At 48.2% G+C, this 18,379-nt stretch overlaps 1 protein-coding gene across 2 annotated transcripts in view; it reads left to right on the forward strand.

Annotated features, from left to right (window-relative positions):
- The window catches only part of LOC146808583 (uncharacterized), a 76,846-nt gene that overhangs the window by 45,702 nt on the left and 12,765 nt on the right, over positions 1-18,379 (forward strand). For both annotated transcript variants that reach the window (XM_085623603.1, XM_085623604.1), the window contains one exon: positions 7,967-7,999. In XM_085623603.1, coding sequence (XP_085479729.1) covers positions 7,967-7,999 — 33 coding nt within the window. The remainder of the gene's footprint in view (positions 1-7,966; positions 8,000-18,379) is intronic.

Here is an 18,379-nt window from a genome sequence, read left to right on the forward strand (position 1 = left end):
GTCGCATCGCACCGGATCATCGCATCGAGGCACCATCTTGTTGCATCGTAACTGGAGCGCAGTAAGAAACTGACCGATCACCTCCCAACGCGGTAAAGAACCGACGCATCACCTCCTCTCCGGTAAGGAACCGACGCATCACCTCCCCTGCGCTGTAGTAATGAACGCATCACTTCCCCCGAAGCAAGGAACCAACACATCACCGTTCTTGCATGTAAGGAACCAATGCATCACCTTCCCTGCGACCCTTTTGTTTGCTTTGCGTTTCGCATCCAAGGTACATTGAGAGTAAAGTGTTGCATTTAAAATCTTAAGAGAACCGAGCTATTTCCTACCATTTTAAAGTCTATTGTTTGAGTACAGTATTGTGGATTTTTGTCGTTGGTCTTGTGTTAAGTCTATATAAAAATACTTATTTTTATAATACAACCTGTGTGGTGTCCATCTGTTGTGTTGTCACTATATTACTGTATGTGTTCACAAATGCTTTACACACTGCCTCTGTGATAAACCTGCCTGCTTGTGCCAAGCTACCAAGGGAGTGAGCAGGGGTTATTTTAGGAGTGTAGACCCTTACCCTGACTAGATGCAAGGGTCCCTATTTGGTCAAAATTACCTACCTCTGCCAACTAGAGACCCTGAAATCTAACATTGGTGGTCAGCGGTGAGGATTCCGGACTTGCATTTGTGACTCATATACAGTGATTGGTGTATACACTTCTAGTGATTGCAGACCATAACGCAACCACATACATTTTGGTAGAGTTTTTTTTCCTTGGAACTTCTTTTCTATTTTTGATTCTTGAGAACTGCCAGTCTTTTCTACCATGAGTAAGCCCGCGTCCATTGCATCTGTAGACATTGAATTGAAAGAAGAGAGAATTGATGCTTACACTGTGCCTAATCTCAAAGCTTTGTGCAAGAAATTTAAAATCTCTCTGAACGGCCTCTCCAGGAAAGAGGAATACCAAAAGGCACTGAGGGCCTGGATGGAATCTAGGAATGCCAGTGAGAATCCTGAGGAGCCGGTGTAGGAGGCAGAGGATTTAGATGGGCAGCTTGAGAGGCCAGTGGGCCCAACCTGGGAGAAAGTACCTTCCAGGGCGGGCAGCAGTGTTTCTTCCAAGGGTCAGTCCCCAGGAGAGCTGGAGGACAGAGAGAGAGTGAGCACAAATTGGAGCTAGCCAGGGTCAAAATAGATGGTCAGAAGGACACGGAGAGCAAGAAAATAGAGCTTGGGATGGAATTAGAAATAAAGAAGTTAGCCTTAGAGGAAAAAGAGGAAACGAAAATGCATTTTGAACATGAGTGAGTGTTGAGGGAATTGGAACTCGAAGCCAAAATTTTAGAGGTTCCTCCCTCTGGTGGCAGCATACCACCAGTGCCTGTAGAAGCAAGAGCCTACATCCCCAAATAAGTAATTAAAGATTTCCACAAGAATGAGGATATTGGTCAATGGTTTAGGGCTTATGAAGCTGCAATGTTGGCCCACCAGGTCCCTGAGAAGAATTGGGGAGCGGGGTTGTGGGGCCGCTTTGTTAGTGATGGGAGGGACACTTTGTTAGATTTACTTACAGAGGAGCAGGTGTCCTATGCCCACACAAAGGAAGCCCTATTGCCCAGATACAGTTTGACCCCAGAGTTATACAGACAGAGGTTTAGGAATTGCAGAAAACTGGAGTCTACCACTTGGGTGGAATATGTGTCTTTCTTTTGCAGAGCATTGGATGGTTGGGCGAAGGGTAGCAAAGTGGATAATTTTGAGGCGCTCTATGATTTTTTTGCATGGGAGCACTTGTCCAATAACTGTTTTCTAGAGCTATGCCAGCACCGGATTGATAGTAAGCTGACTAACCCTGGGAAGCTTGCTGAGGAGGCGGACCGCTGGGTGAGCATCCTGGTCCAAAAGGGTCATGTGGGAGACTTCGCCAAAGGTGGGCAGGGTCCCAGCAGAGGAGTGGGGGGGACAAGGGTAAACAGAGAGAGTTCCAGAAAGGTCCCCAAGTAATCTCCAAGGGAACCAAGGGAAAAGTTCCCAGCCTCCCCCTGAGCAGATGGCAAGGGCCCGACAGATACGCCTGTTCAAAAGGGGCCCAAGACCTGTTTTAAGTGTGGTCTAATGGGCCACTGTTCTTATGATTCTAGGTGTCCCTTGTATGGGAAGACAGCACCCACTGGTGCTCCACCCAGGCAGATGGCTAGTGTAGCCCTGGCGGAGGAGATGGATGCCCAGGGTGGGAGGGGTCCCACAGAGATGTCCCTAGTCTCTTTAGGAGACTATGAGGTGGTCCCCAGGACCCAGCTGCCTGATAAAACTAAGAAGTACAGGCAGTGGGTGACCATCAATGACCATAGGGTGGAAGCTTTTAGAGACACCGGAGCCATTGTGACAGCTGTCAGTTGTTGGCTGGTGTCTGAAGAGAAGGTAATCCCGAGTGCATTTTACCCAGTTGTTGCCGCTGACAACACAGAGAGCCACTGCAAGGTAGCTCAGATTCCTTTTGAGTGGGGTGTCGCAGGGTCTTTTCAAGTAGCTGTGAGGCCATCCATGCCTGTTGATTGTCTATTGGGTAATGATTTGGAGAGCTCCCCTTGGGCGAAGGTGGAGCAAAGTGCTCATTTAGAGATGTTTGGTTTGCCTGAGTGGGCATGCGTGACCACTCGGTCTATGGCAGCCAGTAAGGGTGTTCAAGAGGACCAGGAGCCTGAAAGGGTGGCCTAGGTACCTGCCTTGAAGAGAAGAGGCCAGGGGAAACCCGCCCCCACAGTTCCCACGGTCCAGGAGGAGGCAGACCTTGAGGGGAATGCCCTGGAACCTACAGGGGAACAGGTAGCTGAACTGGGGGACCTGCCTGAGCTGACCCATTGGCAGCAGGAAGGAGGACCCTCCAGGGAAGAGTTCTGCGAGGAGCAGAAGAAGTACCCTTCTCTTGTGGGCCTGCGGCAACAGGCTGCAAACCAGGCAGCAGGTGATCAGTCTGGATCACATTGGATCTACTGGGAGAATGGTCTCCTGTATAGTGAGCCTAAGGTTGGTGAGCCTGGGTCAGCCCATGTGCTGGTGGTACCCCAGCGCTTCATAGCCTTCCTACTGGGGCTGGCTCATGATGTGACTTTAGCAGGACATTTGGGGCAGGACAAGACCTTTGAGAAGCTTGTCACCCACTTGTGTTGGCCCCAAATGCGCAAGAGTCCAGACACTCATTGCAGGACCTGTCAGACTTGCCAGGCAAATGGAAAGAGTGGGAGGAAGCACAAAGCTCCTCTCCAGCCATTCTCTGTGGTAAGCACCCCCTTTGAAAGGGTGGGCATTAACATTGTGTGGCCTCTGGATCCCAAGACAGCCATGGGCAACAGGTTCATCCTGGTCTTGGTGGACCATGCCACCCGGTACCCGGAAGCCATCCCTCTCCGGACTGTGACGGCCCCCGTGGTGGGACGTGCACTGATGGGGATTTTCTCTCGCGTGGGGTTCCCCAGAGAGGTGGTGTCTGAACGAGGTACAAACTTCATTTCCAAGTATATGAAGTCCCTGTGGCAGGAGTGCGGTGTAACATACAAGTTCACCACTCCTTACCACCCCCAAGGTAATGGGCTGGTTGAAAGGTTCAACCGGACCCTCAAAGGCATGATTATGGGTCTTGAGGAACCTATGAGGCATTAGTGGGATGTCCTCTTACCCTGCCTTCTCTTTGGTTACCGGGAGGTGCCAAAGAAGTCCCTAGGGTTCAGCCCCTTTGTACTTCTCTATGGTCACCCAGTGAGAGGACCTCTGAGTTTGATCAAGGAAGGCTGGGAGCAACCTCCCAGGAAACCTCCCCAGAATGTATATAGCTACATGCTGGCCTTCAGGAAGCAGACTAGGCGATTCAGACAACTCGCTGAGGCGAATCTGGAAGCCAGCCAGGAGGAGATGAAGCGGTGGTACGACCAGAATGCCACTCTGGTTGAGCTTCAGCCTGGTCAGAAAGTGTGGGTCATGACCCCAGTGGAGCCCTGTGTGCTCCAGGATAAATGGACCGGACCATTTGAGGTGGTGGAGCGCAAGAGTCTTGTCACCTACTTGGTGGACTTGCGGTCTCTAAGGAACACTTTGCGGGTCCTACATGTCAACCACCAGAAGCCCCACTTAGAGAGGTCCAAAGTGGGCATGCTCTTAGCAACAGATGCTGGAATGGAGGAGGAGACTGAGCCTCTTCCTGGCCTCCTGTCTGCAACAGAGCAATATGGGTCAGTGGATGGTGTGAACCTCTCTTCTACCCTGACCCCTGAGCAACAGAATGACTGTCACCAGTTACTGGGACAATTTTCTGATCTGTTCTCCCTTATTCCCAGTGTCACTGATAGGTGTGTCCATGATGTAGACACTGGGGACAGTCCTTCTGTTATGCCCAAAACGTACAGAGTGACTGACAGGGTGAGAGCTTGCATCAAGGAGGAGAACTCCAAGATGCTTGCATTGGGGGTGATTGAGTCCTCTAACAGTCCTTGGGCCAGCCCAGTGGTCTTGGTCCCAAAGGCTGCTGCACTGGGTGTCAGGCCAGAACTTCGGTTCTGTGTGGACTACCAAGGGCACAATTCAGTCACCAGGACTGATGCGCACCCCATCCCGAGAGCTGATGAGCTCATTGATTGGTTAGGGGCTGCCCGGTACCTCAGTATATTTGACTTAACGTCCGGGTACTGGCAGATCACCTTGACTGATGGAGCAAGAGAGAGGTCAGCATTCTCCACACCAGATGGGCACTACCAGTTCCGGGTTATGCCCTTTGGGATGAAGAATGCACCTGCCACCTTTCAGAGGGTGGTCAACCAGGTGTTGGCTGGACTGGAAGAGTTCAGTGCTGCCTACCCGGATGACATTGCAGTGTTCAGCGCCACCTCTGGGAAGTGTTGATGGTGCTGAGTAGAGCAGGCCTCACGATCAAGGCGAGTAAGTGCCAGATCGGGCAGGGTTCCGTGGTGTACTTGGGGCGCCAGGTTGGGAGCGGCCAGGTGGCGCCCCTACAGCCCAAGATTGAGACCATCCTTGCATGGGAATCCTCCAAGACCCAGACAGAAGTGAGAGCCTTTTTAGGACTCACTGGGTATTACAGGAGGTTTGTCAAGGGATATGGCAGCAACGTTGCACCCTTGACAGAGCTGACTTCCTGGAAGCAGCCCAAGAAAGTGAACTGGACTGACACCTGTCAAAAAGCTTTTGATGCCCTAAAGACTGCCATGTGCGTGGCGCCCGTGCTTCTGGCGCCCAACTTCTGTAAAAAGTTCATTGTACGGACAGACACTTCAGAGCATGGTGTGGGGTCTGTTCTTTCACAGATGAATGAGGAGGGCCTAGACCGACCTGTAGCCTTTATTAGTAGAAGGTTACTTCCACGGGAACAGAGGTAGAGTGCGATTGAGCGTGAGGCATTTGCTTTGGGCACTGAAGAAGTTGAGACCATACTTGTTTGGGACTCACTTTCGGGTTCAGACAAACCACAGGTCTCTCAGATGGTTGAAGTAGATGAGGGGTGAGAATCAAAAGCTGTTGAGGTGGTCCATTTTCCTACAGGGGATGGACTTCACGGTGGAACACCGCGCCAATGCTGATGGTCTGTCCAGATTTTTCTGCCTTAGTGATGAGAACTACCAAGAGGTAGGGTAGTTCTCCCCACATTTCAGCTGGAGGGGACGCATGTTAGACCTTGGACCATTGGCGTGGGTCTCCCTTCCATTTTTGGGTGTTGCCTCTGATGTTTTTCTGCTGATTTTAGATGCTTTGGGCACTGTGCCACTGGTATTCAGTGCCACAGTGCAAGTGCTCCCTATGTTAAATACCCTGTCAGACCCTACGTGTGCCCAGGGCGTGTAAATCAAATGCTGCTGGTGGGCTTGCAGCACTGATTGTGCCACCCACTGGAGCAGCTTATAAAGTGTGTCTCAGGCCTGCCATTGCAGAGCCTGTGTGCAGTCTGGCACTGCCATGTTGACTTGGCAAGTGCACCCACTTGACAGTCCCTACACCTTCCCTTTTCTACATGTTAGCCACCCCCAAGGTAGGCCCAAGGGCAGGGTGCATTGTATGTAAAAGGTAGGACATGCCCTGATGTGTGTGGCATGTCCTGATAGTGATAGTGAATTACAGCCATTTTCGTTTTTCACTATTGCAAGGTTAGCTGTTCCCCATAGGCCAGAATGGGCAGTTGGATTATAACACCATATAATCCTAACGGACCGAGGGAACATGGTAGAAATTCGAGTTTAGTATGCCTAAACACAGAATGATAAAATACATCTTTTAGTGAAGTTGGTTTTAACATTCTGTGTTTGAAAATATCACTTTTAAACAGTAGGTATTTTAATGCCTAACTATCCAAGCCTGCCTCTGCTAGGATGTGTATTCCATGTCTGGTTTCTGAGTGACAGGGGCTGTGGGCCCCCAGGAGACAGGGTGAGTCAGGACAAGGCTCTATCTGCATGAGGAGTGGTGGGACAAGTAACACCTGAGCCTGAATAGGGCTGTGCCTGCCTTCCACAATGCTGGCTCTACCTCCTGTGGTGCATCTTATGACCCATGGCCCACACTGTCAAAGGAAAGGAGTCCTGTAAACAAAGTGCTCCAAGACTGCACAGAACTGGTTTGGACTAGGTACAGACACTCTCTGCCTTCAGAGACAAAGGATTTTGCTGTATAAAAGGGGGGACCCAGACCCCAGAACTTTAGATCACTTCTGGGAATCAAGACGACCCTTTGCTGAGGAGAAGAACCAGTAAGCTTAAGGAGGAGACTACCCCTGTGCTGTGTGTTTGGGGATTGGCCTGCAGTGGTTACTTCATTGCCAAAGAAAGGAGAAGAGGACTGAGTGTGCTTTTCATCAACTTGAAGAAGAATCTCCAAGGGCTTGAACTTGAGCTTGCCTCCTGCCTGAAGTCTCAGTGATGCAGGACTTCGCCAACCAGCTCCCCCCTAAATTCTGAGAGACTGCGTGCCGCTGGGAGCTGGAAGCGTGACTCAACGACAAGAAGCATGTCACCGTGCAGCAGTTGCCATTGCATCGCCAAGGAAGCATTCTGCTGCTGCCGCCATCACACCACCGAAGTGCCTTGCATCACCGGAGAAGTGTGCCGCCGCCGCAGAGGTTGCCGTCGCATTACCAGGGAAGCATGTCACAGGGCCTGTCGCAGCTCAGATCATCGAGTCGCCATACGGCCGTCGGGCGTGCACACATCGCATCAACGTTGTCGCATCGTAGCAAAGACGCCATTTTGTCGCATCGCACCGGATCATCGCATCGAGGCGCCATCTTGTCGCATTGTAACCGGAGCGCAGTAAGAAACCAACGCATCACCTCCCCACGAGGTGAAGAACCGACGCATCACCTCCTCTCCGGTACGGAACCAATGCATCACTTCCCCTGCGCTGCAGTAAGGAACCGACGCATCACCTCCCCTGAAGCAAGGAACCGATGCATCACGTTCTTGAGTGTAAGGAACCAACGCATCATCTTCCCTGCGACCCTTTTGTTTGCTTTGCGCTTCGCATCCAAGGTACATTGAGAGTAAGGTGTCACATTTAAAATCTTAAGAGAACTGAGCTATTTCCTATCATTTTAAAGTCTATTTTTTGAGTACAGTATTGTGGATTTTTGTCATTGGTCTTGTGTTAAGTCTATATAAAAATACTTATTTTTATAATACAACCTGTGTGATGTCCATCTGTAGTGTTGTCACTATATTACTGTATGTGTTCAGAAATGCTTTACACACTGCCTCTGAGATAAGCCTGCCTGCTCGTGCCAAGCTACCAAGGGGGTGAGCAGGGGTTATTGTAGGAGTGTAGCCCCTTACCCTGACTAGACGTATCAAGGGTGCCAACTAGAGTCCCCCAAATCTAACAGTAATAATAAATAAACAAAAATTATGAACAGAGATGTCCAGTTGGAAATGCCTATTTTGAATTTTCCTTTCATTCCCTTCTTTTTAGGGCCTAACAACAATGGCCACGGAGGAGGTGGAGGTAAGTTGGAATAATGCAATACTACCCTGTGGTCACCACATGCAGAACCCACCCCACCCCCACTCACACTCATGGGGGAGCAACCTGGAGAGCTTCACTCATGAAAATGCTTCAATAAACACATTCTGCTGTTAATGACATCACTAGTAGCAGAAACCTCAGCAGTCCCATCCACAAGCAGCAGCCCAAGCTCTAGTTAACAAGAATAATGTACAACATTACTGTATGACGGTGTTTGATATTTAGTTGTGTATCAGTAAACAGCCACCCCCCTCTATGTATAAATGTCCTTGATGTTCTGATAGAGCAGAGAAAGGTTGGCAGAATGAGTCCCTGACTATGAGTGCCACCATCTCACCCAGAGTGATATCTCTGGATAGAATGATGCCCCCCCGGAATCAAAGTCTCTATGAATTGATTTCATTTTATTTTTGGAGTTTTCTATAGTGCAAACTTGACCCGAGGTTATCACAGCGCTTTACAAGGGTTGAACAGACAGCAGCTACTTCTACAAATTATAGAACGGCATAGTAGGTAGTCAGGGTTGTAGTGAACAATAAAAGGTGGATTAATGGTCCAATGTTTCCGGAGGTAGAGCTGCTCAATCCTTTCAGTAATGGAGGGTTAGTGCAGAAGCAAGACTACTATCTTAGGTGGATGGATTCAGGTGTCTATTGAGTAGGTCTAGTTTAAGGTTTTTCCTGAAGCATAGGAATGACTGATTGTCACATAGTACTTATGTAGAGCATTTCAGATTCTGGGCGCATGCCAAGAGAAGGAACAGGCGAGTGATTTTTCTTACTTGAATATGGGAGGAATCAAGAGTAAGGTACGGAGCTGTCCCACAACCCTTCTGCGAGTGTCTTTACGTGTTCGAGCAGTGTCAGGTTCAGAAGGTGCATTAATGCAGACTGCTCTGTAATGCCTGCCCTCCTTGTATTGAGTCTGTTCCCAAACAACATCAACCTGAAATGGAGAAGTGGAGAACTCAATGGAGCTGGGTTTCGAGAGCGATTAATGAAAAGAAAGGGTGAGGTTTTAGCTTGTGCCTGGCCTCATCAATTTACACAGGCTCTCTGAGGGTAGCCTAGATTGTGCTCCTGAGGGACACAATTCGTACGGGCTCTCTGAGGGTAGCCTAGATTGTGCTGCTGAGGGCCATGATCAGTACGGGCTCTCTGAGGGTAGCCTAGATTGTGCTGCTGAAGGCCACGATTCGTATGGGCTCTCTGAGGGTAGCCTAGATTGTGCTGCTGAGGGCCACGATCCGTACGGGCTCTCTGAGGGTAGCCTAGATTTTGCTGCTGAAGGCCACGATTCATACGGGATCTCTGAGGGTAGCCTAGATAGTGCTCCTGAGGGACACAATTCGTACGGGCTCTCTGAGGGTAGCCTAGATTGTGCTGCTGTAGGCCACGAACCCTACGGGCTCGCTGAGGGTAGCCTAGATTGTGCTGCTGAAGGCCACAAATCGTACGGGCTCTCTGAGGGTAGCCTAGATTGTGCTGCTGAGGGCCACGGTCCATACAGGCTCTCTGAGGGTAGCCTAGATTGTGCTGCTGAGGGCTACGATCTGTACGGGCTCTCTGAGGTCAGCCTACATTGTGCTGCTGAGGGCCACGACCCGTATGGGCTCTCTGAGGGTAGCCTAGATTGTGCTGCTGAAGGCCACGAATCATATGGGCTCTCTGAGGGTAGCCTAGATTGTGCGCTGAGGGCCACGATCCGTACTGGCTTTCTGAGGGTAGCCTAGATTGTGCTGCTGAGGGCCACGATCCGTACGGGCTCTCTGAGGGTAGCCTAGATTTTGCTGCTTAGGGCCACGATCCGTACAGGCTCTCTGAGGGTAGCCTAGATTGTGCTGCTGAGGGCCACGATTCGTACGGGGTCTCTGAGGGTAGCCTAGATTGTGCTGCTGAGGGCCACGATCCGTACATGCTCTCTGAGGGTAGCCTAGATTGTGCTGCTGAGGGCCACGATCCATACGGGCTCTCTGAGGGTAGCCTAGATTGTGCTGCTGAGGGCCACACTTCGTACAGGCTCTCTGAGTCTAGCATAGATTGTGCTGCTGAGGGCCACACTTCGTACAGGCTCTCTGAGGGTAGCCTAGCTTGTGCTGCTGAGGACCACACTTCGTACAGGCTCTCTGAGGGTAGCCTAGCTTGTGCTGCTGATGGCCACACTTCGTACAGGCTCTCTGAGGGTAGCCTAGATTGTGCTGCTGAGGGCCACGATCCGTATGGGCTCTCTGAGGGTAGCCTAGATTGTGCTGCTGAAGGCCACAAATCGTACGGGCTCTCTGAGGGTAGCCTAGATTGTGCTGCTGAGGGCAACGTTTCATACGGGCTCTCTGAGGGTACCCTAGATTGTACTGCTGAGGGCCACGATCCGTACGGGCTCTCTGAGGGTAGCCTAGATTGTGCTGCTGAGGGCCACGATCCGTACGGGCTCTCTGAGGGTAGCCTAGATTGTGCTGCTGAAGGCCACAATCCGTACGGGTTCTCTGAGGGTAGCCTAGATTGTGCTGCTGGGGGCCACACTTGGTACGGGCTCTCTGAGGGTAGCCTAGATTGTGCTGCTGAGGGCTACACTTCGTACGGGCTCTCTGAGGGTAGCCTAGATTGTGCTGCTGAGGGCCCACTTCGTACAGGCTCTCTGAGGCTAGCCTAGATTGTGCTGCTGAGGGCCACACTTCGTACAGGCTCTCTGAGGGTAGCCTAGCTTGTGCTGCTGAGGGTCAGAATTCTTTGCCTCATAATGTGAAACTCAAACTGCTTTTTGGCAGCCTGAAGGGCCCTTTCATGTTCAGATGACTGCACCTTAAGAGTGCTTCCCTTGCAAAGCATTATGGGTAAAAATACTGGAGCCAGCCAGTGAACTCTTTATCCCATGCCTCGATGCTCACACTATTGCCTGCTAACCGCACATTGGGAGATGCTTGTGGCAGAAACCGATTTACTGAGTCCATATTTGTTGCTATTTCCCAGACCTGCAGCGCCCAGAGACTCAGCTAGTTTCTGACCTCGACCCACCTGCGCCCCGTGCCATCCCCTTCTGTGCAGCAGGCTTTTGGAAACCCTTGTTGTTCCTCAATTGCATCCCATGTGAGCGTTTCCCAACTCCTTTACACTACATTGTGAAAATAGCATCCTTTCTTCCATCAAAGGCACAGGCACTACCATTGAGAGCACAATCGCCTAAAATTGCCCGGACCTTTTGACTTTGCAAGTGTTTTTTGAAATTGCATCCACGGACCATAGCAGACCAATGGTTCAGGTGTCACTTACCTTTGATCCCTTTCAAGCACACTCACCAATTTTGAATGTATTTCTAATATCTCTATTCTATGGTTGAACACATGAATATTGGTGTCACTATGATTCATTTGTTGTCAAGCTGATTAACCTAGGCATCACATTTATGAGCAACTTTTATATTCAAATGCAGGTTCAGACGGATTACCACTGAACGAATCCTCTTGCACAGAATCCTAGGACTAGCAGTCACAGGTTTATGTCATTGACTTGGATTAGTATTGAAATACTCTCACACAGTCTCTTAGGACTAGCAGGTACAGACTTATTTAATTGACTTGGACTAGCATTAAAAGCATACTCTAGCACAGGCTCCGAGTACTAGGAGTTACAGGCTTATTTCATTTACTTGCACTAGCGTTGGAAATACTCTCACACAGTCTCTTAGGACTAGCAGTTACAAGCTTATCTCATTGAATTGGATTTGCACTGAAAGCATACTCTAGCACATGCTGCTAGGACTAGCAGTTTCAGGTTTATTTCATTGACTTGGATTTGCATTGAAAGCATACTCTAGCACATGCTGCTAGGACTAGCAGTTTCAGGTTTATTTCATTGACTTGGATTTGCATTGAAAGCATACTCGAGCACAGGCTATTAGTATTAGCAGTTACAGCATTATTTCAGTGACTTGGATCAATATTGAAAGCATACTCTAGCACATGCTGCTAGGACTAGCAGGTACAGATGTATTTCATTGACTTGGACTAGCATTGAAAGCATACTCTAGCACGGGCGCCTTGGACTAGCAGTTACAGGCTTATTTCATTGAGGGGGAGTAAGATCGAAACCATACTCTAGCACAGTCTCCTAGGACTAGAAGTTGCAGGCTTATTTCACTGATTTGGATTAGCATAAAAAGCATACTCCTTCACCGACTCCTAGGACTAGCAGTTACAGGTTTATTTTACTGACTTGGACTAGCATTGAAAGCATACTCTAATACAGAAGTTTAGGACTAGCAGTTACAGGCTTATTTCATTGGCTTGCACTTGTACTGGAAATACTCTCATACAGTCTCCTAGGACTAGCAGTTGCAGGCTTATCTCATTGAATTGGATTAGCATTGGAAGCAAACTCTAGCACGGGCGCCTAGGACTAGCAGTTACAGGCTTATTTTTTTGATTTAGATTAGCATTTAAAGAATACTCTAGCACGTCTCCTAAGACTAGCAGTTCAGGCTTATCTCATTGAATTGGATTAGCATTGGAAGCAAAGTCTAGCACAGGCTCCTAGAACTAGCAGTTATAGGTTTATTTCATTGACTTGGATTTGCACTGAAAGCATACTCTAGCACATGCTGCTAGGAGTAGCAGTTACAGGCTTATTTCATTGACTTGGATTTGCACTGAAAGCATACTCCATCACAGGCTCCTAGGACAAGCAGTTACAGACTTATTTCATTGATGGGGAATAACATAAAAACCATACTCTAGCACAGGCTCCTAGTACTAGTAGTTACAGGCTTATTTCATTGACTTGGATCAGCATTGAAAGCATACTCTAGCACATGCTGCTAGGACTAGCAGTTACAGGCTTATTTCAATGACTTGGATCAGCATTGAAAGCATACTCCATCACAGGCTCCTAGGACAAGCAGTTACAGACTTATTTCATTGATGGGGAATAACATAAAAACCATACTCTAGCACAGGCCCCTAGGACTAGCAGTTACAGGCTTATTTTACTGACTTGAACTAGCATTGAAAGCATACTCTAGTACAGGCTCCTAGTGCTAGCAGTTACAGGCTTATTTCAGTGACGGGGAGTAACATCGAAACCATACTCTAGCACAGGCTCCTAGGACTAGCAGTTACAGGCTTATTTCATTGATGGGGAGTAACATCAAAACCATACTCTAGCACAGGCTCCTAGGACTAGCAGTTACAGGCTTATTTCACTGACTTGGATTAGCATTGAAAGCATACTCTAGCACATGCTGCTAGGACTAGCAGTTACAGGCTTATTTCAATGACTTGGATCAGCATTGAAAGCATACTCCATCACAGGCTCCTAGGACAAGCAGTTACAGACTTATTTCATTGATGGGGAATAACATAAAAACCATACTCTAGCACAGGCTCCTAGGACTAGCAGTTACAGGCTTATTTTACTGACTTGAACTAGCATTGAAAGCATACTCTAGTACAGGCTCCTAGTGCTAGCAGTTACAGGCTTATTTCAGTGACGGGGAGTAACATCGAAACCATACTCTAGCACAGGCTCCTAGGACTAGCAGTTACAGGCTTATTTCATTGACGGGGAGTAACATCAAAACCATACTCTAGCACAAGCTCCTAGGACTAGCAGTTACAGGCTTATTTCACTGACTTGGATTAGCATTGAAAGCATACTCTAGCACATGCTGCTAGGACTAGCAGTTACAGGCTTATTTTACTGACTTGAACTAGCATTGAAAGCATACTCCTTCACTGACTCCGAGGACTAGCCATTACAGGCTTATTTTAGTGACTTGGATCAGCAATGACAGCATACTCTAGCACATGCTGGTAGGACTAGCAGTTACAGGCTTATCGAATTGAATTGGATTAGCATTGGAGGCAAAGTCTAGCACAGGCTCCTAGTACTAGCAGTTTCAGGCTTATTTCATTGACTTGGATTTGCACTGAAAGCATACTCTAGCACTAGCTCCTAGGACTATCAATTACATGCTTATTTCATTGCCTTGGATTAGCATTGAAAGCATACTCTTACAAGCTGCTAGGACTAGCAGTTACAGACTTATTTCATTGATTTGGATTTGCACTGAAATCATTGTCTAGGATGGGCTCTTAAATTAAGCAGTTGCAGATTTAAGAAAACCTATAATCTTCTTGACATCAAGGGGCATATTGTCAACTGACAGCGATAAATATCGCTTAGCGCGCTTAGCGCGATTTTAGTCATCGCCGGCTGTCGCTGAATTTTATTGCTGAGATAGTGCGTTATTATCAACGGCTATCTCCAAAGAGATAAAAATTCCAGCGAAAGCGGCGAAATGCTGGAATATCGCTGGTAATCCATCGATAATATTTTAGCGATTGGGAATTCCTTGATGATAAGCCATGGTGGACTTAGCCTGACAATCCACCTCCCATAGGGTAATATAGCTAAGTCAGAAACGTTTCTGGCATTTGAATCCAACGTTAATGTGGTCTTAGCACTATTTTCATTGTTGCCACGCAGGTATGGGGCATCGTTGTTAATAGCGCGAAGCTGCGTTAGCGATGTTTTCCCATGTAGTGAATGTGAGGCACGCCTACTTTGCATCTCATTAGCGATAAAATGAAAGGCGTCAGTGAAACGGGTGCTAACACAAGGAAACACACGCTAAAGCCTGTTAGCGTGTCCTTGTTAATACTGCGATAGAATTATCGCCGCTTTTCGGCCGAAAACGGCCACTAAATCCGCGATAATTGTCTTGATAATATGCCCCGAAGACTTTTTGGTTTGCCTGTGTGACAGCTCAACACCTGACAGGAGACACCCGGAGCCAAGGAAAGCAGTGGGACTGAAGGGAAAGACCAGGGCCGAATGAGGGGGCCGCAGGATCCTTAAAGGAGACTTTGGGCCATATTATCAAGAACGGCGCAAACATTATCGCTGCTTTAGCAGCAGGAAACTGCCGCTAGAGCGGGCATAAGGGGCTTGATAGTATGCTGTAGAGAATTCCAATAGAAGCCCAGGTCTGATGTCCTTGACACCAGAACCTGGGCTTCTATTGGAATTCTCTAGGGCATATTATCAAGCTCCTTATCGCCACTTTAGCGGCAGTTTCCTGCCGCTAAAGCGGTGATAATGTTTGCGTATCATGATAATATGGCCCAAGATGTATACGTTTTCACTCCAAGAAAAGATTTTCATTCCGAGCTGCAAAGAGGCTGCCTCCCAGTTTGGTGAGCAAGAGGCTCTGAACATCAGAAGTGTTCAGTGACAACAACTCCTGAGACTGAGGTGACTAGTATGTTCCAGCTGAGGAGGGGTCAGGAGGTCACAGCTCAGTATCTCTGTAAGTGGAAGCTCAAAGGCTGTCAGGAACTTAAGCCTGCCAAGTTGATATTCCTAATAAAAACTCTTTATATAAACATACATCTTGTGTGTATGCAACAGGATAATGCATTTACACAACTGTACTCTGTGAATCTATAAAGCAAACTGTGCTTAGTTACATAATGGGAAACATGTCTGAAATACATTAATATTTAAAGTGCTCACCAATGCCTGAGAATTTCAGAGTCAGCTGAAGACCAAGGATCTTACAACTGAAATGCATTCAGTACATCACAGCACTGTTCCTGCGCCCAGATGTTCTGACATCATACAGCTGAAGCCAGGCCTTTGTCCCACACACACATAGTGACTTCACTAGAGCAAGTCAAGGCTGTATGCACACACACATAGTGAGTTCACCAGTGCAACTCGCGGTTGTATCCACACACACATAGTGACTTCACTAGTGCAAGTCAAGGCTGTATCCACACACACATAGTGAGTTCACTGGTACAACTAGAGGAGGAATCCACGCACACATTGTGACTTCACTAGCGCAACCCTGGGATGTATCCACACACACATAGTGACTTCACTAGTGCAAGTCAAGGCTGTATCCACACACACATAGTGAGTTAACAAGTACATCTAGAGGCTGTATCCACGGACACATTGTGACTTCACTAGCACAACCCTGGGATGGATCCACACACACACAGTGACTTCACTGGTGCTAGTTAAGGCTGTATCCACGCACACATTGTGACTTCACTAGTGCAACCCTGGGATGTATCCACACACACATAGTGACCTCACTAGTGCAACTAGAGACTTATCCACACACACATAGTAACTTCACTAGCGCAACTCTGGGCTGTTTCCACACACACATAGTGACTTCACTAGAGCAACTCTTGGCTGTTTCCACACACACATAGTGATTTCACTAGTGCAAGTCAAGGCTGTATCCACACACACATAGCGACTTCACTAGCGCAACTCAAGGCTGTATCCACACACACATAGTGACTTCACTAGTGCAACTCGAGGCTGTATCCACACTCCCATAGTGAGTTCACTAGTGCAACTAGAGGCTGTATCCACACACACACAGTGACTTCCCTAGTGCCATTCAAGACTGTATCCACACACACATTGTGACTTCGCTAGTGCAACTAGAGGCTGTATCCACACACACACATAGTGACTTCACTAGCGCAACTCTGGGCTGTATCACACACACATAGTGACTTCACTAGCACAATTCTCGGCTGTATCCACACACACATAGTGACTTCACTAGTGCAAGTCAAGGCTGTATCCACACACACATAGTGAGTTCACTGGTACAACTAGAGGAGGAATCCACGCACACATTGTGACTTCACTAGCGCAACCCTGGGATGTATCCACACACACATAGTGACTTCACTAGTGCAAGTCAAGGCTGTATCCACACACACATAGTGAGTTCACAAGTACATCTAGAGGCTGTATCCACGGACACATTGTGACTTCACTAGCACAACCCTGGGATGGATCCACACACACACAGTGACTTCACTGGTGCTAGTTAAGGCTGTATCCACGCACACATTGTGACTTCACTAGTGCAACCCTGGGATGTATCCACACACACATAGTGACCTCACTAGTGCAACTAGAGACTTATCCACACACACATAGTAACTTCACTAGCGCAACTCTGGGCTGTTTCCACACACACATAGTAACTTCACTAGAGCAACTCTTGGCTGTTTCCACACACACATAGTGATTTCACTAGTGCAAGTCAAGGCTGTATCCACACACACATAGCGACTTCACTAGCGCAACTCAAGGCTGTATCCACACACACATAGTGACTTCACTAGTGCAACTCGAGGCTGTATCCACACTCACATAGTGAGTTCACTAGTGCAACTAGAGGCTGTATCCACACACACACAGTGACTTCCCTAGTGCCATTCAAGACTGTATCCACACACACATAGTGACTTCGCTAGTGCAACTAGAGGCTGTATCCACACACACACATAGTGACTTCACTAGCGCAACTCTGGGCTGTATCACACACACATAGTGACTTCACTAGCACAATTCTCGGCTGTATCCTCACACACACAGTGACTTCACTAGCGCAACTCAAGGCTGTATCCACACACACATAGTGAGTTCACTGGTACAACTAGAGGAGGAATCCACGCACACATTGTGACTTCACTAGCGCAACCCTGGGATGTATCCACACACACATAGTGACTTCACTAGTGCAAGTCAAGGCTGTATCCACACACACATAGTGAGTTCACAAGTACATCTAGAGGCTGTATCCACGGACACATTGTGACTTCACTAGCACAACCCTGGGATGGATCCACACACACACAGTGACTTCACTGGTGCTAGTTAAGGCTGTATCCACGCACACATTGTGACTTCACTAGTGCAACCCTGGGATGTATCCACACACACATAGTGACCTCACTAGTGCAACTAGAGACTTATCCACACACACATAGTAACTTCACTAGCGCAACTCTGGGCTGTTTCCACACACACATAGTGACTTCACTAGAGCAGCTCTTGGCTGTTTCCACACACACATAGTGATTTCACTAGTGCAAGTCAAGGCTGTATCCACACACACATAGCGACTTCACTAGCGCAACTCAAGGCTGTATCCACACACACATAGTGACTTCAGTAGTGCAACTCGAGGCTGTATCCACACTCACATAGTGAGTTCACTAGTGCAACTAGAGGCTGTATCCACACACACACAGTGACTTCCCTAGTGCCATTCAAGACTGTATCCACACACACATAGTGACTTCGCTAGTGCAACTAGAGGCTGTATCCACACACACACATAGTGACTTCACTAGCGCAACTCTGGGCTGTATCACACACACATAGTGACTTCACTAGCACAATTCTCGGCTGTATCCTCACACACACAGTGACTTCACTAGCGCAACTCAAGGCTGTATCCACAAACACATAGTGAATTCACTAGTGCAACTCAAGACTATATCTACACGCACACATAGTGACTTCACTAGTGCAATTTGAG

This window comes from Triturus cristatus, chromosome 8 (assembly GCF_964204655.1).
Source record: "Triturus cristatus chromosome 8, aTriCri1.1, whole genome shotgun sequence".
In the NCBI taxonomy this organism is placed as follows: domain Eukaryota; kingdom Metazoa; phylum Chordata; class Amphibia; order Caudata; family Salamandridae; genus Triturus; species Triturus cristatus.